The sequence below is a fragment of the Podarcis bocagei genome (assembly GCF_964188305.1).
Source record: "Podarcis bocagei genome assembly, chromosome: 3".
In the NCBI taxonomy this organism is placed as follows: Eukaryota; Metazoa; Chordata; class Lepidosauria; order Squamata; family Lacertidae; genus Podarcis; species Podarcis bocagei.
Genome location: NC_138127.1, coordinates 68622060 through 68646663, shown reverse-complemented (window position 1 = coordinate 68646663; position 24604 = coordinate 68622060). Strand labels below are relative to the sequence as shown.

The 24604-nt window shown below is 38.5% G+C and overlaps 1 protein-coding gene across 2 annotated transcripts in view; it reads right to left on the bottom strand.

Moving 5' to 3' along the window:
• Positions 1-24604, bottom strand: part of CRIM1 (cysteine rich transmembrane BMP regulator 1) — a 143853-nt gene that overhangs the window by 111217 nt on the left and 8032 nt on the right. The window contains exon 2 of one of the 2 annotated variants that reach the window (XM_081188065.1): positions 14896-15066. The exons of the other annotated variant lie outside the window; for it this stretch is intronic. Coding sequence (XP_081044191.1) covers positions 14896-15066 — 171 coding nt within the window. The remainder of the gene's footprint in view (positions 1-14895; positions 15067-24604) is intronic. 2 annotated transcript variants of the gene reach the window in all.

Here is a 24604-nt window from a genome sequence, read left to right as displayed (position 1 = left end):
TGAGTTTATAAAACTTGAAATGAACATTACTTACAAGATTTAACATAAAATAAAAATAGACCTACAGGATGAAACCAGTGGTCCATCTAGTTCAGCTTCCTGTTCTCACAGTGGCCAACCAAATGCATATGAGAAGTCTGCAATGAGCACCTAAGGGCAACAGCACTCTCTTCATTTATATCAGTTCTCTTTATAAAATAGGGGGTTGTTGTTTTTAAAAAATAATCTTGTAAGTAACATTTCTAATGCAAGATACCTTTATGGATGGCAAGTCCATGGAAGTCTGACCAACGGGTTTCATACAGTACTAACACTAACCAGAATATGCAATGTTGTTTCATTTTAGAAAGCTCAACTGAAAAATAGTAATAAAAGAAATGTGCTGTAAATAAAATGTCAGGAAAGAACTGAATAGAATCAGGGGTCTTGGAAGCACATTGGGAAATCCAAGAAGCTATTGTGGGCATCACGAAATGCCCCTAAACAGGAGAAAAACAGGTGATGGTCAAACCTCACCATAAAAATCAGGCTAAACATCTACATACACCACAAACATCTACATACACCCCAAAACAAATGAACATAAAGCGAAAAAGAAGACAACTCTCCCCATCCAAACTGAAACCCCCTCAATTCAACAAAAAAATCTCAAATAAAAGTATTAATAATTTGAAGGGCCAGAAGCCTTGATGAGCATGGGGATTGTCTGACATTGGTGTGGTATGCCTGTGCATCACTTTGGAGACACCATAAATAAGTCATAACAACAATTTTGACTTATCTCCTTTGTACTATATGCAATCGATTGCAAGCTAAAATGCCATCTGTGCAAAGCCTACAGAGAATACAGTTTAAGAACATGACTGGAGCACTGGAGCAAGCAGATATACAAGTGTACAGTGGTGCCTCGCAAGACGAAATTAATCCGTTCCGTGAGTCTCTTCGTCTTGCGGTTTGTTCGTCTTGCGAAGCACGGCTATTAGCGGCTATTAACGGCTTAGCGGCTTAAAGAAAAAGGAAACAAACTCGCAAGAACTCGCAAGCAGTTTCGTCTTGCGAAGCAAGCCCATAGGGAAATTCGTCTTGCGGAACGACTCAAAAAACGCAAAACCCTTTCGTCTAGCGAGTTTTTCGTCTTGTGAGGCATTCGTCTTGCAGGGCACCACTGTATACTCTTTCAGACTACAACTGATTAGTTTTTTGTTGTAACTCTCTATTAAAAAAAGAAGAAGATATGTAGGAATAGGATTTCTTTAAAAATCCTGGAACTATCAAATATAAATAATGGCAAGTCACTGAAGAAACTTAACGGAAACAAGGTAAGTTGTCAGAAGTTTTGGTGCCAACCAAGATACACACATATAAAGAGAGAGCGAGACAGAGCACACTTCTGCATACACTTTCTACATTTTTCTGTTGATCTGACAGGAAGTACTGATTAACTGTTGATGGAGAGACAGGCAATTGCATTTGGTCCCTTATCCCCTGAACAGGTGATAGTGCTGCTACCTTTCACAAAGTCTAATCATCTGATAAGAACTACATGTGTTGGTCTTGATCTAGGAACAGTTGCTGTTTATGGAGATCCCAGCTTCTGGATGCAGAAATCTGGCACAAGGATTCACACATATCACACTTTTTACCTACACCATTCCTGATGCAGCAGGTGATGCTGGTGTACAAGAAAATAGGGAAAGAACTATTCAGAGGGGGGTATTGGTGTTTTTTTGTGGGGGTTATGCATTCTGTATTCCCATTTTGTATTTTTCTATTGCAAATCACTCTGTGATCATCAGATGATAGGTGATATACAAATTGAATAAATAGTAATAATAAATAGTAATTTATTATTCTATAGCTCTCCTCAGCAAAAGTGAACAGTAAATGACTTTGGATTGTCCCCCACCCCACATTAACATTATTCTTACACTTAGGAAAGGCATTCAGAAGTCTTAATAGAATTTTTTTTTTTTACCTGAGATACCAAATATAAATCAGTCACTAATACCTGCTCACACGTTCAATATTTGTTTTGGAAACAAGAAATGAGCAAGAAGCGAGATGCTTAGAATCAATTCTATATACTTCTTGCTATGCTCCCTAATGGGTACAAATCAAAGAAAGAATGCTGCAGTCCATATTAACAACAAACCTATAAATTCATACCAGAGTGTATATAGCCATACTTGTACTTTTGCTTCAGACAACTACACTTTTGAAAAGTCATCTAGACACCTAAGTCCTTGTACCAGGCATGGGAAACATATTTCTGCCAGAGAGCCACATTCCTTTGTGCCATATACTAGTGGTGGGTGTGGCCAGATACACACTGTCCATTCCTCCACCCAAGTATTATCACAGTTCAAGGACACATTCCAGCCAAGTCAGATTACTAGAGGAGGATGTCAAGCATCCCAGTGAGGGCTGTGCATGGAGAGAATCCTGAGGATGAGATAGAAAGGGTTAGAGGGCTGCTTTCAGTCCCTGGTCCTGAAGTCCCCACCCTGCGTTATTGTTTATTACTATTTTATTTATTTATGAATCGCTTCCTCTGAAGAATCTCAAAATGATTTTACAATTTGTGTGTGTGTGTATCTATATCTACACAATTTCAAATCCAATACAGATAACAACTGGGACTATCATGAGTCCTGAGGTGACATATTGACAGGACTGGTCAGGAGGAATGGGATGAGACAAAAATAGAAGGCTTGTTGAAAAATGAAAATATTCAGATACCAAAAAGGCAAATCTAACCTACATGTTATCCTATCTACATGTAATCCAGTCTACATGTTATCAGTCCAGAAATGGCTATCTTACCATCCTAGACCGATATCACCTAGGCCTTGAGTAACAGAGATAGATCCAGGAGCAACCCTAGACATGAACTTGCCTTTCGGGGGGGGGAGTATGACCCCATCCAAAACAGGAAATTGAACAATAATGTGGACTCAGGAAGCACTACACCGACAGCACTGTCATCAGTTTACTGGCATCCATCCAACACACATCAAGTCCAGTCCAGGCCTTACACAGCCTCTCATGATTCTGATGTTACAGAGAAATAGAGCTAAATATCATTAGCATATGGACCACATCTCACCAAAAATTTCCTAATGACCACTCCGAAAGATTTTGCAACACTGTGGCAATTGTCACAAACCAATGGGTCCAGGGGGTGCCTTTCCATGAGTGGTTGACTCACCTCTTTCACGGTGACTAGGACCACTCCCACCAACTATGACACACTGATTGCATCCTGGATCCACCTGGTCTTTCCCTTTGGGAAGTTTTAATAAGCCAAGAGCTGCAAGGGAACATGTTGTTGGCTGCATCATGGCAAGCACCTTGTCCATATCATTAGACTGCATCAGCGGAAGCATATTCTAAGATGGTCTCCTCCCTGGAGACTGCAGCAAATATAGATGTGGCATCAATATTGAGGTTATAGTTGCTTGTTTCCACAACAAAGTGCCTTATAAATTAAGTCACAAATTAGAGCTTCCAAACAATCTAAAACATTAACAGACCCTGGACAATCCAAGAAAGGTCTGCTGGATGGCTACTTTAGAATGCAATAGAGATGGACAAGGTGGCCTGCTTCGCTGCCCTCACCCCCCACAGTAGGCATGGTTATCCTCTCATATATGTTCAGTCAACTTCACAGCGTGTCTTTCCCTACTTGCACTCTAGCTGTTATCCAGACTATTTCACCAGCTCTAGGTTTCTGGTATAACAAAGTGCAAAATGGGTTCTGCAGTGCAATTCTCCTTTTGCACTGAAGCTCTGTGTGATATAGTCCAGGCTACTCACAAGGGCTGCAGGGAGAGGCAGAGACAGGAAAGACTGATTATACCAACTGCCATCTCCTAGCACAACCATAAGATACAACCTATCTCCATTTTGGATTGAGCACTAGAAGCACACTATACCAGTGCTCTTGTTCCTGCTGCGGTTTCACATCTTTCCAAACAACTCAATGTGCTGATAGTGCTTTCAGTACCTGCTAGTGTTTCAATAATTTAAATGGATTTGAAATAGGTATTTTAGAGTATATACATTTTAATCTTTTTCTGCCCATAGCCCTTACTAGCAGAGGACTAGTCAAAGATCCATGCACATCCACAGAAAGTATGAACAGGTAAGAAGCTACCACTGGTGGTGTTCCCACAATAGCCAGTGGAAGGCTCTGAAATGGGACATTCTGGGGCTAAGTTGAGCAAGGCATGGATCCACTAGATGCTAGGCTAGACAGCTTCCTGGAGAGTGGTGCAATTCAGCCTAGATTTGTAGCAGGAGACAAACCCAGTGATAAACTCAGATAAAGAAGCTAATTGCCAAAAGGGGCCTTAAGCCTAGGTTATAGTCTAGGCCAGGGGTCTGCAACCTTTAAGACAAAAAGAGCCACTTGGACCCGTTTCCGAAGGGAAAAAAAACTGGGAGCCGCAAAACCATTGCGACATTTAAAGCAAATATATCTCCGGAGCCGCGATCTGACAGCGGGCGGGAAGGTGACGTCGGGACGGTGCTTGACTAACGCGCGCACCGCCCCCATGCGACGTCACAGCCAGTACAGCGCCCGCCACAGTGGGGAGTCTCGGGGCGCACAATGCGCCTCCTCCCCTCGCTAGTATCCGCCCCGGAGCCGCGGCAAAGGTGTAAAAGAGCCACATGCGGCTCCGGAGCCGCGGGTTGCAGACCCCTGGTCTAGGCACTATTCTTTCCACAATGGAATTTGTTATTAGAGTGTCACATGACTAGGACCTGGGAAATCAAAGTTTAAATCCCCACTCAGTCATGAAGCTCACTGGGTGACCTTGGGCCAGTCACAGTCTCTTAACGTACATCACAGCGTTGTTGTAGGGATTAACTGAGGAGTGGTGGTGAACTATTTACTCCTTGGAGAAAAGGGTGGGATATAAATGCAATAAATAAACCCTTCTGCTTACCTGCGTAAGAAAGCTAGAGAGGCCAACCAGATAGAGGTGTCAGTCACCAACCTGGCAACCAGAGATCTCCACGCTGTCGCAACTGAACCCGTGCCAGTTGCAAAAAGCGCCTGGAAGATTTCATACATTCCAGAGGATATGCCACTCCATACTTCCCTAGCCCTTATGACAGCTATGCCAACCAAATACTTTCCATTATATACCGTAATATTTATGTGCTTCAGTTTCAAGTTTCCCTCCTGCTCCCAGTTTTCCACAGTTGAAAAATATATATTTTATATACCTCAGAGCACAGCAGTTTGTTGCTCCATATTCAGAACCTGAGTATATTTATGAACAATATTAGATATATCCGAAGATAGATAATACTTTTAAATACATTTTATGTTACAGTGTAAAGCTTAGGTTTGGCAAGTAAACAAGCAAGCATTCACCACTCCCACTGAAAAGATCAAACATAAACCAGTAAAACTCAGCACTGCTGAAATCTACATTTGGAATTCAGCCCAGGCAGCCTTTAATTAACTTTAGGCTGCAGTAGTATACATTACTGGGGAATACGTCCCACTGAACTCAGTAGTACGTGCTTCTGAGAAGACATGCATGGGATTGTGCAGTCAGGCAGCAGATTTCTAGTCATTAACATACAGGTTGAGGTACAAGGGTATAACTGGAATTCATTCCATGCATTAACAGTACAGATCTCTGTTCAGTGCTCTGCAAAGTAAAGAACCTAAGAGAACACTACAGCACAATTGTTCTTATTAATATTTTATATGACAGATAGTTCATCTGTCAATTCTTGGCAAATGGTAACTAAACAAATCTGAATGTCTTCCCCTCATATGCATCTGCTGTTAAGCAAAATATTAATGCTTGAATATGTCAACTATCTACATCAGAGGTGGAGAACCTATGGCCCTTGATATTATTCAACTTTCATGAACTCCAGATAGACTACATATTTCACTGATGACTGTGTACCACCTCCAATATGGTATAAATTAATATTTGGAATGATCGCTGGGAGAAATGTAGAAAAGAAACACCACGGTGGATCTGTAGCAGCAGAAGCAGACTGCAGACTGTCACTGGCCCCAGCTGCAACAAAACATGTCTCCCCCATATTGGTCTCTACAGCCACAGCAGACACTAACCTTCCAACAGTTTGACTTCTCCTCGAAGGGCGCACTCCTCCATTGTCTCCTGAGACTGGTGGATGCCAACCAACCAACTCTAAGCATTCATAGTCTGCAATTTTGTATCTTCCTAAGCTTGGGAAATGGTCATAGCTTCAGGGACAAAATAGACATAGCAATATGTTGTTTGGCCTTATGCAATTGTTTTTCCTTTAATCAATAGTAGGGGAGATCAAAACTTTAACATTATTTTAGCAGCTCTGAAATGCTAAGAAATTATCGACCCTAATCAAAAGATAGATCTTGATTAACTGTATGGGAAACTCTCAACGAAATAGCGGTGATAGAAGTTGTGTTTTCATAGCTCTGGTTGCACTACTCTGAAGAGATGCTGTTGCTAAAAGTTAAGATTTGAGAAGGTAGAAAAACTGAAGAACCCAGCACAACCCTGTACTATGACAACTGCCATATGCTCACCTTAATAGTCAGTTCCTGTGCCTATAGACAATTTCCCCCGCCTTTTTCTTATTATAACTGGCAAAAATATGGTAACATATATTCAACAAGTTTATTTTCCACATGACTTTTTTGTTTCTAGAACCAACAGCATGATAGGAATGCACACTTTCCCCCAATTGATTTAAAGAGAACAATTTAATAGGCTGACAAAGCTAACTAAAAGGGCAAGCTTAACAAAGAGAGCTATGCCAAGGGAGTCTGGTAATGGGCTTTGTGCCATGTAGTACTGCACACAGGGCTTGCTTTGCCAGCAATCAGGAAAGTAAGAGCAAAACAAGTCCCAGAGGTTAAGAGTAGGACCAGTAGATAAACTGGATCTACTTTCATTTTTACTAATTGTTGCAAAAGTGATATATTCCTTCTACTGCCTATTTTAGTAACCATATGGAATATATGTTATCATTTTTAGTTAACTACAGTAAGCAAATAAAACATGTTATTTAAGAACTACTCTAATCACAGATTTGCTTTTCAACTGAAGTCAAGGTGATGGTATTTACCTTTAATGCCATTTACAACCTGACCCCATGTACCTGAGACAATTCTTATTCCATATGTTCCTGACTTTTAAGCTCTGAATATGAAAACCTTTTTGCAGTATCCACCTGTTAGACAGTGGCTACCATACTAACATGCATTCAAAATAAGCTCTCCACACTGTTGGAGCTTGTCCCTGTCAAGTGAGTAGTTACAACTTTCCTTTTCATACAGCTTTATAATTAGTGTATTGCACTGTGAATTGTAGTATATAAGTAGGTTTAAAATATCCTATATGAATCCTGTTTAAGTTACTAAAATACAGTGGAACCTCTGGTTGCGAACGTGATCTGTGTGGGAGGCACGTTCGCAACCCGCAGTGCCACGTCTGCACAAGCGTGGGTCGCGATTCGGCGCTGCTGCGCATGCGCAAGTGCCAAAACCCAGAAATAACCCCGAAATCGCATAACCTGAAGTGTCTGTAACCTGAGGTACCACTGTACAGCATTTGGAAAGTCCAATCTTAGGCTCTTACAACTGATGTGGATGAAAACCATTCAGTTGTTGAAGATATCCTGGGAAACACTTTGTTCCCTCCAAAGTGTATAACCAATTCACAATGCCACGAATGTAGTTGTTCATATATAAGTTTAGGCCTCTCTTGCAAATATTCACACATTTAAGCAATGCATTAAAACTATCTTTTTACACACACAAACTTATGCCAAATTAGATAGTGATCTGTAGTGGTTTGAGGTACCATTTATAGATGGTATAAAATTCACTTCCTCCATTTTTGGACCATAATTTTGAATGGCTAAATATTCTTCAAGGTACACAAAAAGCAAAAGGTAGCCATGTTGCCTCATAAGGAGAAAATCCAAATCCACAGAAGCACAAAAAGGATCATATAATATGTGCTAAAATCATCCTGAATTCCAGGATGCAGACACAGGAAACCACTACACTACTTCTGGTTAAACACTAACACAGTTTTAACATCCTGCCTTTTTAAGAGTTCTGGGGAATTCAAAGGCTTGCTCACTATTACGATATTGGGCACTGTGCTGCTGCTAATTAAGACATAATATTGCTTTAAACATGATGCTGAAGTTTTTGTGGAATTGAATGTAGTAATCATGTTACTTTCAAGTTTAATTTCTTAGCTGCAGAAAGCCAAATTTCTCTCAAGCTATTCTCCTGTAATAAGTTATTTAATTATGCTTAGCTGTAGACCAAAGACACAAACATATTGCTTTTGGCCAATTTGCTATATCTACTTTTTGCAAAACATCTGGCTTAGCTGCCATGGAATAGAGGAAGTAAAAACCAGCTTAAATAACTGTGCCAAGTAACATGAAGACTCAACCCCAGATGCTAGAATGTTAAGCATTTCCTTTGCAACTATATCCTCCAGCCAAAGGTCAAAGAGAACATCCGACAGCCTGTATTCGTAAGCCCTGGGTGAATATTTTCTTTGGTTTTCCAGAACCATGAATGCCCATGTGCAGCATGATTAGCAAAATCTGTTTGAAGTCCTTTAAAAAACTATCATTACAATTTTGACACTGTAAGTGTCAAGTGGTTTTATCTCAAGGCAACTATATAGCTGCTTATTAATAATTGCATTCTTAAGAATGTTTCTCATTAATCTGAACTTTTAATTTTAGCTATGATAAGTAAAAAAAAGCTACTGCCATTGGATTTAAAGCTGCTAATGATAGAACATATAGTTTTGGAGAGCATCTGTTTCACAGTTAACATGATATGGTTCAATAGAGTAAGACATTACTGAGCTGTCACATGATTGAAACTGTCACAAACAACACTGCCAAAGGAATATACTTCTATCTAAAATATTGGTATCAAGTCTACAGAATGTATTATTTCTTACAACCAGTAAGTTTAAGTCTCAGTGCCTTAAGGCAGCTAATAATCAGTTTTTATTTCTCTGATAGAATAAAGTCCATTATTTATCCACAGCATCACTTCTAAACCCACAATAATCCTTTCATTTTCTTTTTCAAATGATATAAATATTTGAGGCTCCAAATGTTTTTATCTTCCCCTGCAATAGGAGTGCAAACAGAATATACAGAACTAAGACTGACAAAAGTAGAAGCACAGAACAAAGAGAACATATAGAACAGCATGCAGAATGGGATAATATTTGTGTTCATTTTAAAGGCATACTAGCCAGTCTGGTCACAATTTGCTGGCCCAAGCTATTCTAAACAAACTGCAACTGAAGGATAGAATTGAATTACAACCCAGCATTTTCGTAAGCTCTTGGTTTAGGATAGGAGTGCCAGAGCATTCTGCCAAAACTGAAATTGCACGAAGTGTGAGATTTTCAGGAACATTCAGGGCCACTGTGCATGGAACACAGATGGCTAGATGAGGGTGAAGCTTAATCTGGACAAGATGGCCAATACTATATGTGAGGTAACCAAATGCCCTGCATGGAAATTTGCAATGAGCCTCAGGCAGGCCTGCATTCCCCCTGAAGGACACGTGCACAGTTTGGGAGTTCTGCAGGGCTCAGAACTAAAAGAAAGAGTTCAGGTAGCAAATGTTCCAGGAGTGCCTTTTAACAGCTGAGGTTGGTACACCAAGTGTGACCTTGTCTCAACAGATGGAACATGCTTCAGTTACCCATGCTCTGGTGACATTCAGAATTGACTATTGTAAGGTGCTTTCCATGGAGCTGCCTTTAAAAACAGTTCAGGAATTTATAATGCTGCAACATGTCTCTGTCTGGGTAATGGCAAGGGCCAAGTGGATGGAAGATATAAGCAGCAATACTTGTCGCCTGTTTTCTGGCCCAGTTTTAAGTTATATTGACCTTTAAAGCTCTAAATGGTTTCCAAGGCCATGCTCTAACTGTTCAGGCCCACAAGCAGTCATAAAAAACTTATTTACCATGGCCTTTTCATAACTCAAACTCAGTGTTGTCTATAGCAGAGTTTTCCCCAGCTCTACCTGGAAATGCCAAGGGCTCAACCTGGGACTTTCTACATGCAAAGTTCTTAAGCATTCCTAAAGAAATAACACAACACTTTATAGTGTTAAATAAATTGTATTTGACTATAGGCAATTCTGCAACACCCAAAATGTCAGACAACACAACCAAGTAACTTATATATTAAGTATGCTATAATTAAGAAGGACTGAAATATATAAAAACTATAATTCCTATGAATTTTAAGTGTGTCACAGGCAAGGGGGTGTGTGTGCTATAAGTAAAGTTCTCATTCTAACCGCCAGCATACTATAAACAGTAAAGAATTCTCAAATGATCAGTTGATCATGATGTCACTGTGCCCTCTGGATCCAAGCACACAGGGGGCAGGGGGTTGGGGGGGGATCATTTAAACACATCAAAATTCTGGCATTTTGCTCAATGATTTCTTCAAAATGATGCATGCCATCTTTAAATATAAAATATGTTTCAAGAAAGTTTGACTTCCTTAATTTGAACTAGATCCCACTTTGAAGTACATGTGTGGCCTCAGTATGGGCGTGCTAGGAAGAAAAAACAAAGGACTGTATTCCTCATTGGAAATTTATATAATGTCCATGTATGTATGCTTATGCAAGCCAAACTCTGTAGTTCAGTCACAAGAAAAATCCAATTTGTAAGAGGAGAAAAGAGTGCCTTTTCCTTGGCTAAATGTTATAACTAGCTCTTTGACCGCAAATATTCCAAAAACTTTCAGAGAGATTCATCTACATGTCATCACAAATTTAAACCTGACAGCTAGGAACTTTAAAAGTATTTGAGAATTGCCCCCCCCCCAAAAAATCTTCCTTTAACAGGCAAATGTTAAAATACCTGTTCAACCAGTTTTAGAGTTATTCTGCAACAGGAATGTAAATAGTATGTTGTAAACAGAGAGGCTAGGCTGGCCTCAACTAGAGCCAGGGCTTTCTCGGCCGCGGCTCCAATCTGGTGGAACGCTCTGTCACAAGAGACTAGGCCCCTGCGGGACCTGACATCTTTCTGCGGGGCCTGCAAGACAGAGCTGTTCCACCAGGCCTTTGGTCAGGGCACAGCCTGACCCCCTCCTCTGGCAATCTGCACAAAATTTTGCTTAATGGTTGCCATCAATTTGATTTTAATTAATTTTTATAATGAAATGTTTTTAGAACGTTGGATTATTTTGATTGTTGTTAGCCGCCCTGAGCCCAGCTTCGGCTGGGAAGGGCGGGATATAAATCAAATTTATTTTTTTTAATTATTATTATAAAGGCTCCCAAAAGCTGTTTTAATTCCTAGTGAACTCTAGATTTGAACTGCCAGATGTGAATAAACTGTCTTCCACATGTTAAATCTGACTTAAACATTTCAGGGATATTGACCTGGATATATCAGGTACCAGTGTTCGGCCAAAGACCTTTTGAACACACTTAAAAGAATTGACAAGCCTTAGAAAATTAACAAATTTGTTAGCTTTTATGGGCTATAGTCTACTTTATCAGATCCATGAAGTGTTATCCTGACTTCCTGTGTGTAGATAGATAAATAAATACCATTTCCAGGCTGGATATTCAGACTGCCATGGAGTAATTAGTCTGATTCAGGAGGGTAAGGGTGAGAAAGCTATTAAAAGCAGCAGCCAACACTCCTACCCCCCATGATGTAACCTGCTGATGGAAAGGGTAATTCTTCACCCTATCTTCCTAAATGATCTCAGTTCACATTAGTTTGATTCAAATTCTACCTTCTTTTTTCTCAGTCAAGTGTCAACTCAAACCAGTCACTCCAAACTGCATCTTCCATACTCCCACCCCAAGATTAATGAGGCTATACTTCCTTTTCTTACTCAATATGAAAGTGTCTGCAACTGCTGGGTGGTAGGTAAAACATGGCAGGGGGAAAGGAAAGGGCTTGTATAAAGAAAGCATTAAAATCTGCATTTTATAACAACCTTCAAATGGTGTGTGGCAGATGGTAGGGTTTAATTAGATTAGACTCTGCTAGGTACAAAACTGATTTCTGGTTGCATCAAGAGCTCTAGTGTGGCTGCATTTCAAAATCTCTTTTGCACCTAGCAGAGTCTAATCTAATTAATTTATCCTACCATGGGCTGCACTCCAATGTAATTAGATTTGATTCAGTGCTGCTTTGATTCAGTGCAACCTGTTTTGCACATAGTAGACTCTGGTCTACATTCTGGAGCTCCTGACCTGTTCCCATTTATGAACCTTTGAACTCCAGGTAACCCCAGAAGTAGTTTCTGGGTTAAAATCAGCCTGACTGACCCTGGAGCCATGGTTTAGCATATTATTTTTGTACACTTCCACTTCCAGTGAACTCTACCTTGTAAAGACTTGCTGAGGCTGAGAAGAGTTCTCTTTTTAATATTTTTTGTTTCACACTGGAGAATACATTCTAAATTGCTTTGCACCGCACTGGTATTTGTTATTTTGATATTGGTTGTTTTCTTTGTTTTATTTTATAATTTTAATTGTACACTATAGTTATTTATAGGGACGCGGGTGGCGCTGTGGTCTAAACCACAGAGCCTGGGGCGTGCCAATCAGAAGGTTGGCGGTTTGAATCCCTGTGACAGGGTGAGCTCCCATTGCTCGGTCCCTGCTCCTGCCAACCAACAGTTTGAATGCACATCAAAGTGCAAGTAGATAAATAGGTACTGCTCCAGCGGGAAGGTACATGACGTTTCCATGCGCTGCTCTGGTTCTCCAGAAGCAGCTTAGTCATGCTGGCCACATGACCCGGAAGCTGTACACCGGCTTCCTCAGCCAGTAAAGCGAAATGAGCGCAGCAAACACAGAGTCGTCTGCGACTGGACCTAATGGTCAGGAGTCTCTTTACCTTTTTATAGTTATTTTAATTATACTTTGTAACCTAGCTAGGACCATTTGATGAAGGGCAGGCTATTAAAATTATTATTATTATTATTATTATTATTATTATTATTATTATTATTATTAACACGCCTTCTCCCTGTGTTTTAAGCACCAGCATAAAGAAAGGTAAGGTACAACTCTGGTCACCTTTTCAATTCTCACTACACTTTATCTTGACAATTGAAGCAGTCACAGCACTACTTCTTTGGCAGTATCACTTCTTCCACTCTCTTATCTGCGACCACCTTCAATAGTTAACTATTAAATAACCTTTTTAAAATACTTTTTTTTAATAATAAAAGCTTCTATCTGTTGGTACCTTAGTACAAGGACACTCTGCTCTCTTATCTACCATAAATGATCTGAAATTACACACCAGTAGTCTGCCCACCAACAAAGTTGCAGTGGGAAACCGTTCTCTTAGCACATTTAAGTTCAATTCTACGCAGTCATTCCTTTTCTATTATATGGACAGATACTATTGCCTTTGAAAAATGAAGAAATACTAAAGAACATACACATGGCTTAACAGGTGTGAACTGCTTAAAATACTTGGGACATCTTTAAAGTAACAATAATAATCTAGATCAGTGTTTCCCAATTGATGGTCCACGGACCCCAGGAGGTCCACATAACCCATCCAGGGGGTCTGTGGCACCATTCACATAACAAAAACTACCACAGAGATATCAGAATTTTCAAAAGTAGGGAGATCATAGCCTGGTTTTTGAAAAAAAGTTGTCCACAGTACTTAGTTAATTGGGAACCACTGCTCTAGATTATACTTTAGATGTCACAGTTGCAAGTACTTTCCTTTATTGTAGAACAGTTTTAGTAAGGACGCAACACCAAGACAACTGCTCCCAATTCTAATTTTACACAACACCTTGATAAAGCTGCTATTTCAAGGAACAATGCACATATACACAGTAAGACCCCATGGCTGATAGCAGAATATTTCAATGGCAATTTCACATATGGCATTTTTTTTCTACCTGACAATATCCTGTGTATATATTCATTTCCTAAGCAAAACAAGTAATTATTTTTCTATATGGACATTAGTAAAGAAATTCCTAATCTCACTAGCTATACCATTATATTCATGTAGACAATATGCCATTTAACATTAGACAATTAAAGGTGCACTGGACAGCTTATGCTACTAACATCTTTTAACGAGGCAGGAAAGACAGAGAAAAGCAAATAAATGTATAATCTTTAACAAACCTGAGAAAAATTAGAGTATTAAACATCGATCTCAACTTGTCAACTGCTCAGACAACAGAACATATTTGATTCAGAACTTTAAAAATCAAAAAGTCTGCACTTTTCAGGGTGCTGTTTAATTATTTCCCTACCACATTTGGGATGTTTTGGGTATTGTCCACAGAGCTATGAAAATCAAGATACCTCTACAGCAGACAAAAGAACACAAGTTTGCTTCACCTGTCTAAAAAAGCCCATGAGTACTTTACAACAGTCTCAACGTGCACTGCAGCAGAAAACAAATCAAGCCACGCCTTGGGCAGAATGCAATTGTATGGATCATCTCTTTTCACAGGCTTGAAATATCCTTGGATTGGGAAAGGGAAGTTTTCCAGAGACAACAAGGAACATATGTGCAATTACAATAGACACTAGTAAGTAAACTCTGATCGATTTGCCTTTTCCCCACAATAAAAGTCACCTTCTTTATTCAGGATACACAACCAAGCAAAATATCCAATACTCATTATTCACGTACCACAACAGAAAAAACTTAAAATCATTATATTCAATCACAAAACCAGAAACATCTCATTTGCCAACACTATTGCTCTAACATCTCCTTTCAACAAGCATGGGGTACAGAATAAAAAATTACATATTAGGCCTTTAAGGTGATGTGCCAAAAATAATTACAAATCAAGTACTAGTGAATACAGACTTACCTTCAATTCTTTTTAAAGCTGACAGGCAAGTATCCCGGCTTGGAAACTCAAAGGGATTACTACAGGTCCTAATAGTATCACATTCGCATTTTCCATTGATTATATTGCAGCCTGTTATGAGGTTTTCATTGCAAGGCTCAAATCCAAGTAGCTGATCATCCCAGTTTTCATCTAAAAACCAAAATGAAACAACTATAATACCAGTAGGTCATTGATTTGTTTCATTTAATATATTTTGCCAAACACCTACACATCTAAATGAAAATATTAAACTCAGCTTTAGCAGGTACACTATGAAGTTCTATACAGTTCACATTTCATGTTTGTATAACTTCATCACAATTTTTAAAAAAGTTGTGTGTGAAACTATAGCACTTCTATTCATCACAGAAGCTTCAGAACCACCTTATTCCCTCTTTCTCTTTTTAAAGGTGTTTCTAGCACCTGTAACAGAATAGAGAATATAAAATCCAGAGCATCCTATAGGCTCAGACAAGGCCCTTTATTTTCAAGTCATAACCTCAGTTTTGAACAAATGACACTAACTTTCTAGAGGTTTAGACTACCCACCAAGTCCCAATTAGAGTCTCTGTGAAAGAAGTCTAAGCAATTTGGAATATTGGCAGCTTTTCATGAGAAAAATGTGTCTTTCATCAAGCTACAAGCAGTTCTACAGCACTGCCTCCCAGGTATTCCAATATGCAATACATACATACATATACATATACATATACAGTGGTGCCTCGCAAGACGAAATTAATTCGTTCCGCGAGTTTTGTCATCTTGCGATTTTTTTCGTCGTGTGAAGCACGGTGTCGGGAAAGTTTTGGAAAAGCTTCAAAAATCACCAAAGTCTTTAAAAACTTCAAAAAAGGCTATCACACCGCGTTCTATGAGTTGCTCCTCGAAGTCAAGTCGCAACTGTATTAACGGTGTTAAGAAAAAGGAAACAAACTTGCAAGACGTTTCCGTCTTGCAAAGCAAGCCCATAGGGAAAATCGTCTTGCGAAGCAGCTCAAAAAACAAAAAACCCTTTCGTCTTGCGAGTTTTTTGTCTTGCAAGGCATTCGTCTTGCGAGGTACCACTGTACATATATGTGTGTTTGTGTGTGTGTATCTCCACTCAATTATGGACTGCCTACTCTTAAAACACTTTTTATCCAGCACCTGTGTAAGTTTCCATAATGACTGCATACAACATGGATCTGAAAATGGCACTGGTGTGTCAAGCTTAGGACCCATGTATATGATCTCTTATCACATTGTATTTCCCTGCTTTTACTCCAAATCACTGACTGTTCACCACTAGAAACAAGTATACCTGGCAGATAAATGTGTTGCTCATAACTTATAGCTCTGTCTTCTGCAAAGTTTAACGATACAGTAGCTGCTATAGCACATAATGATAAGCATTGACAGATCTCTGTCATCTCTTCAGTGGTGTAACTAGAAAGGGGCAAAAGAGGCATCTGTACTAGGTAACAAAAGGCTAAGTACTTTACAACGATGGGGTGGAAGTTTTCAACCCATAACTATATTTTCCCATTTCCACTTTTAGAAATACAATTACATAAATGTAATTAGCAACATAATGAACAGAAGCCAAAGCTGTGGAATTGTATAGGATAAAATACTATTCCAATTTAAAACTGAAATTGCAATTAACTTCTTTATAGGTGACTATCCCTAGTTATCATATATTTAGTGTACAGTTGTTTGGATATCCTAAAATTAGGATATGTTTTTTCAGTATCTTCATTTACCACTGCTCTTCTGATTTAAATTAGGTAAAGCAGGTATATGTTCCTGAGTTACTGCTACTGAGTTGTCATTAGAAATGGGAGAAAAAATAGACTAAAAAATGAGCCTACATGATTTGCACTTCTCTAAGTTTTGCAAGATATTCACCACAAGCAAAAATACAAAAATGTATACAGTAGGAAAAAATGCATAAAATGCATGTGTTACTGAAAACAGACAAAAATGCATTTTAGTAGGGAAATTGCTTTACAAAATAATCTATGTTTGGAGAAGTTCACTGATGAAATTTCATTAGGACTTTTTTAAAACAAACAAACTGATGTGCAACTGCAGAAATTGACAGATTTACACATCCCTAGCTGACAAAACTTAAAATATTTAACAGAATTCCAATGGATTGGTTTAAATATATTTGATATATAAAGGTATTTCTAAACCTCACCCACAGCATATTTTAGTTCAACAACATTTGGTTACTGGGGGGGGGGAGAATTACAACATGGAAAATCAATCTACTTTCAATTTTTCATTTTTTAAGTACTGGGGGAGTAGCCACAACAGCAGTAGAGAATCCCTCTTGAATGCAAAATAATAATACAATATAATTTTATTATTTATACCCCCCATCTGTCTGGGTTTCCAAAGAAGGACCAAAGTTCAATCCCTAGCATCTCCAGGGTGATTCTTGTCTGAAACCCTGGAGAGCCTCTGCCAGTTAGTTGAGGGGATTGTGGACAATACTGAGCTTGATGGACCAGTTTGCCTGACTTGAGATAATGCAGCTAGCCTCTAATCGTTCCCAAGTTAATTAGATTTCCATTTATGGCAGCTGAAAACTGTCCAGAAAACCTACTGGTCATGTTTGTATGTGGAAGTGCTAAGGATGTGAATGGAAGATGCTACTACGAGGCAATGGAGGGCAGCAGAGTTATTTTGTTGGGTGGCTTATATTAGTTTATATGTGGAATTTTCTTTCATGTTAATTATGCTACTTTAAAATGTAAATATTTTGTTATATTTTGTATTTGATTTTCATTTGTACTTTTTTGCTTTTGATATCCTGAAATGTTATATTTAATGTTTTAAGATTAGCTGTGAACCATTCATAATAATATAATATAATATAGTAATAATTTATTATTTATACCCCGCCCATCTGGCTGAGTTTCCCCAGCCACTCTGGGTGGCTCCCAATCAAATGTTAAAAACAGTACAGCATTAAATATTAAAAACATTCAGCATTTATTTTCAGAAATGTAAAGCTATATGTGAACTATTTAAAAAACAGTTGTTTTAATAAACACTTCCTATAGGAGTCAGTATTAGGGTTTACCACCTTCTTTATACTTTTAAATTCTTTAACTGTTCCATATGATTTTGAAGTGTTTTCAATCATATATAGCATGGGGCATAGAAATAACTAGTTATGGCATAACTTCCATATTCCCCTGTTCAATGAGACACTGAACTTTTGCCCCACAATGCAAAACTTTACTTTGCACTATTGTCAAGCAAAGAGGTAATAACTCATTTCCCATTTTTTTAATGTCTGAGGTAATTCAATAAATCTGGCTTACAAATAGACCATTTAGCTATGAAGCATGCAGTGGACATGTGGGGCTATATAAACTCACAAGTTCACTTTACTTATTGAATATTTACACAGATTACAAGTATTATGAATAAAAATATTACACTAGCTGCATGTAAGATAATTGAATATATAAATACATACAGAACACTAATCTTAAAAAAGTATGTATATTTTTCATTATTTGTAAAACATGTATGTATATTATTTCATTACATTATTCCAAAACACAGCAATATAAAAACCCTATTAGAATAGGAACATAAAAAAGGAACATAAAGTATTTGAGAGGACCTGCCCCCCCAAAAAATAATAATTGATGGGCATTGCCATTCAAATGGTGTGTGTGCATGTCACCTTGTGATTATGTGGGGTGGGTCTTACCTGGTCCCCTCCCCTGTATTTTATTCAAGTTGGCACCCCTGCTGCTGACAGGAGCAAGACCTTGTCAGTATGTAACACCTGTGGGTGGCATCTACACTTTGGAACCCCCTGCCTGTTGATATCAAGCAGACACCTTCAATGTAGCTTTCAGCTCCTGCTAAAAACATTCTTGTTCAGACAGATGCTTAGGAAGTTGAGGTGACTTTAATCTGTTTTAGTATTTTAACTTTTTCATGTTTTAAATTGGATGACAATTTTTTATCCTAGTCCCTCCTTTATTACAGCCCTAAGTTCAATTAACCCCCATGTTTCCACATTTCCCATAGCTTCATATCTCCTAATGATTCTCTCCTTTTGCACTCAATATTATAAATAAAAAAAAAACAGTGAGGTGACAATCCTGGATGAGCATGCTCTTCCAGTTTTTTAAAATGGCAAAGTGATAGGGTCTGGGTTACTAACTATTAAGTTCCTCCAAGTGTTACCAAAGGGTGTTATTTTATTTTACAGAAACACCTTTGTTCAATTTTTTAACTCTTAAATTTCAAACAGTATCTTTAGACATTCAGTTACAGGTAGGTAGCCGTGTTGGTTTGCCATAGTCAAAATAAAAAAAATTCCTTCCAGTAGCACCTTAAAGACCAACTAAGTTAGTTCTTGGTATGAGCTTTCGTGTGCATGTACACTTCTTCAGATACCAGTCAAAATAAAAAAAATTCCTTCCAGTAGCACCTTAAAGACCAACTAAGTTAGTTCTTGGTATGAGCTTTCGTGTGCATGCACACTTCTTCAGATACGAATCTGAAGAAGTGTGCATGCACACGAAAGCTCATACCAAGAACTAACTTAGTTGGTCTTTAAGGTGCTACTGGAAGGAATTTTTTTATTTAGACATTCAAACATACAAGCAAAATAAAACGTTTTATATTAGGAAATGCCAACTCTTCTAAAGTTTATTGACTGAGCATTTTCAACATAATTCTGTTTCTTCCCTGACCGTTGAAAATGTAACAGAATATTTTTAACTGATCATTTGCTTTTAATATGATTTCATAACAAACAGAATACAAGGCATTATATTCATTTTTATTATGGTGCTACCTACTCATGAAAGTTTTAGACTTTCCCAATTAGATGATATTTTCTCATTTCCTGAATTAAATTGGAGTGGTTATGTTTAATTTTATTATTTTTTATATTTTGATGGAAACTGCCCAGGGTAGCTGGGGAAACCCAGCCAGGTGGGCGGGGTATAAACAATAAATTTTTATCAGAAGAAGAAGAAGAAGAAGAAGAAGAAGAAGAAGAAGAGTTTGGATTTGATATCCCGCCTTTCACTCCCCTTCAGGAGTCTCAAAGCAGCTAACAATCTCCTTTCCCCTCTTCCCCCACAACAAACACTCTGTGGGGTGAGTGGGGCTGAGAGACTTCAAAGAAGTGTGACTGGCCCAAGGTCACCCAGCAGCTGCATGTGGAGGAGCGGAGACGTGAACCCGGTTCCCCAGATTACGAGACTACCATTCTTAATCACTACACCACACTGGCTCACATTATTATTATTGGGTTTTTTTCCAGATCCTAGGTAATCCAGATTCCAAAATATCTACTTGGGTTTCCTCTCCATAGAATTTGGTATCTTTTCCCATTACAGTCATACTTCAGGTTGCGAACGTGATCCCTGCAGGAGGTATGTTCGCAACCCACAGCATTCACAACCTGCAGCAGCGCACACGCGTGATGCAATTTGGCGCGCATGCGCAAAGCAGGATTTAGCACTTCTGCGCATGCACGAGTGCCAAAACCCAGAAGTAACCCATTCCGGTCCGTAACCCAAAACGAGCAACCCGCAGCGTTCGCAACCCAAGGTATGACTGGATTTGTTATAGTCCTCTGCTTATGATAACCAACCTATTTTAATTTTGCAGCTTTATCTTACATTCAAAGATATAAATGTACTTAAATATCAAGTATCTTTAAAACTGGCTTTATTTCCTCTGGGTCTCTCAAAATTGGGACTATAGCAGCTGCATGAAGATTGACTTAAGTAATTACCTCCTGCATTTTGCCCAACAATTCCTGGATGTGTTCCAACAGACACTGCAAACTATTCTATTGAAATGTTAAATAACAATGGTGACAGTGAGCATACTTGACAAGTGCCACTCTGAAATTTAGAATTTTTCCAATTTTACATTATTCACAAATATTGAGGCTGTTTGATAGCACATATCAGTTGAGTAATAAAATGAAAACTATTCCCAATCTTTTTTACAGAAACTGTAATTGATACCTCCATTCTACTCTATCAAACTCCTTTTTGGCATTTATAAATAACAACCCATATGGAATCTTTGTTTTGTATCATTAGGTGCCATTTTACCACTCTTAGGAAACGCCACTTGATCAGCCTTGATATATTTGCCTATAAATATATCCAATCTTTCCACCAAAATATTGTTCTAAAAGTTGAAGCCCTAATTGAGTAAGGCAATGAATGGGTGGCTGGCAGAACTTCTGTTTCTAAAAAGACTACAGAATCCTGGATGAGCATCAAGTATCATTCATTTCAGGGTGTATACAACAAAAATGTCCAAAAGTGTCAATTTTATTCATTATATCTCATCAGTATAACTGTATAATACATGTTTCAGGGAATTATCACCCTTCAGGCTACATTAGAGAATAAAATAAAAATAAAAATGATCAAAGTCTAGTTGAAGTCAAAACCACACTTTTACAGTTCAATTCATACAGTATAGCACAATGTAGATCGCTCCATTAAGCTTCAGTTAGGACTCATGTCCAGAATGTACTCTTCAAAAAGCCATTCAGTTATCCTAAATCTGTTGTTCATAGCACCATATCATATTCTGCTACCAGGAAATTGATAGGGTCACTAAGGTAATTTTCCTACTGGGATAACCTGTTCACTATTTTCTCCACCATTACTTTTACTTATAAACAAGGCTGCGCACACACTTCAACAACAGAAAGTGGAAAAAGAACAAGTTTAACTTAAAGCATAAAGGAAAGGAACAAATCAAATGGGTGTAGCCATGCAGGTACTATTCTTTCATAATGTCTGAAAAGATGAGGCCTCCTAGTAAAGCAACACAGAAAGAGATGATCAGCCGAAAGTAATTGATGTAAAAATTAAAAATCTCTTTAAAAATATGTTTCAAAATATTACAGTATTTTCAAAGTGCACTAAAAATAATACTACAGGCATTAGCCAATAAATACTCCCAACCATCAGAATACAATGACCATGCTTCATGGAAGGAAAATTGCACCCAGTTAAGCAGGCTACCTGCTTAAAAAAACAGCAGTATGACCATTACTTCTTGCTGACGCAACATCTCAAAAGTCAAATAAGTAACTGGTATGCATTCTCATCATAAATCAAACATCTGAAAAGGCCCTCTGGTTTAAAATCTGTCAGACAAATATCTGAAGCCATGTAAAAATTCATTAAATTCTCACAGCTTTTACTGCTAATGTAGGTTTGTAAAGTAATATTTTTTTCTGGCTAGCAACAAAGGAAATTAAAAACAATATCTATCTGTAGTATATCGTCATATGGAAATTGTTCCTTTAAAATGCAGAAAGAATGATGGAAACTTAAATGATTACTGCTAGTCCTCAATACAGTGAGACTGATAGCTTTAATTATAGGATAAGTAATATATTTGTACTAGAATAACAGGACAAGAAAATTCAAGTTAATTCAAGAGGGAATATATGTAATACACATAAGATCACTCTTAGGGCTAGTGTGTCAGTAAAAAGCCACAATAGTATTTCTGTTTGTAAACATACTTCTCCACACTTTGCAATGTAACTGCTTCAGGTGTATCTTCACATACAAAATATTAGGAACAAAAGCTAATTAACTATAGTCTCTCTATTCCTGCTTGGCAGGGGGTTGGACTCGATGGCCCTTGTGGTCTCTTCCAACTCTATGATTCTATGAAATACTCATGACAATGAAGCCAGAGATGAGGAAACTAGTGATATGGAAACTGGTTGCTAAAGCTGAATCAGTGGTCAATCCTGATTACATGTGATGGAGTAAATGTGACACTAAATGGAATTCTGGAAATGTCCAACATCGAGCAGCAATCCCTGATAGCTAAAATAATAGGACCCAACACTTATTACATTGTCAGTTCTTTTTTGGAACTGTGTCTGTCAGGACTAGAAAAAGCATTCATAGTTACCAGGATAAATATTCTGGATGCCAACCTCAAGTTTTTCAAGCAAACGAGACAGTGTTAAAATTCTTAGAAACCTAGCTTAACAATGTCACTGAGGTCTTCTCAGTTCTATAAGGTAATGGTAAAGGGAGCCCTGACCATTAGGTCCAGTCGTGGCCGACTCTGGGGTTGCGGCGCTCATCTCACTTTATTGGCCGAGGGAGCCGGCGTACAGCTTCCGGGTCATGTGGCCAGCATGACTAAGCCGCTTCTGGTGAACCAGAACAGCGCACAGAAACACCGTTTACTTTCCCGCCGGAGCGGTACCTGTTTATCTACTTGCACTTTGACATGCTTTCGAACTGCTAGGTTGGCAGGAGCAGGGACCGAGCAACGGGAGCTCACCCATCGCAGGGTTTCGAACCGTCGACCTTCTGATCAGCAAGTCCTAGGCTCTGTGATTTAACCCACAGAGCTACCCATGTCCCTTCTCAGTTCTATACAAGTCAGATATTTGGGGGGCAAATGTCTTATGCACTTAACAGACAAGGTGACTAAATTACTTACAGTTACTTGCACTGGTTCCATTAATTTGAATGGGAACCATGTTTTCACACTCATCTCAAAGTGCAACTAACTTGGTATGGATCCAACTGGATATCATCAAATTATTGGGAATAGAATAACACTTTTTCCAAGCAGTGTATCTGAAGAAGTGTGCATGCACACGAAAGCTCATACCAAGAACTAACTTAGTTGGTCTTTAAGGTGCTACTGGAAGGAATTTTTTTTATTTTGACTATGGCAGACCAACACGGCTACCTATCTACTACTTTTTCCAATGTATTTTAAAACATTGATATATAATAATGCAGTATATTAGTAATGAAATGAGAATATATTAGCGAACTGAGATGAAGAATTTAACTTGTTTACTGATCAAAATGGAATAAATCCTTACAGAATTTTACATCAGAACTTCAATTCACACTAATACAGCAAAAACTTATTTCAAGCATAGCATATGCTCTCTCCACTCTTCCGAGGACTCTAAATACTGCAGAGGAACCCAATAATGAGTTAGATTACATAGTGGAAACCTATAAATTAGAGTTGGATCCAAGTTGCTAGCCGCAAACTTGATCACTCCTGGCCCCCTAAGTTTGCAGGGTCAATGTGAATACATAATTTTAATAGTTGATACCCAATTCAAAATAGAAATCCATATAGCTGATCAGAAGTCCCGCCTATTAGTCTGCCTGAACCAATAGCTTGGCCCTTGGCTCCTCCCCTTTCACTCATTTGATCTCATTAGCAAGTTCTGTAAATAGCCACATGTCTGCTCTCCTATGCCAAGTAAGCATCATCCTTGGAAGATCAAGGCAGGAAACCTTTGTAAGCTGGAGAGGTAATGATACAGTGGTACCTCTGGTTACGTACTTAATTCGTTCCGGAGGTCCGATCTTAACCTGAGTTAGCGGAGTCTGTAACCTGAAGCGTCTGTAACCCGAGGTACCACTGTATGTTCTTTCCTCTGAAGTGTCCCTTTCTGTGTTTTCCTTCTTGTTCACACAACAGCAAAACAAAAAGTTTGTGACTCTTGTTTCAGTATATTGGGACTACTGTGTGGCTGAAATGACAAACCATGGCTAACTGAGCATAATCCTGGCTTGTATGTCCAATTCTAACCAGTATCATTAACTATGGTTAGCGCCAACAATTCAAACTATTGTTTGGGAGTACCTGCTTCTGCTAAACTTACTTTATTTTTATTTTT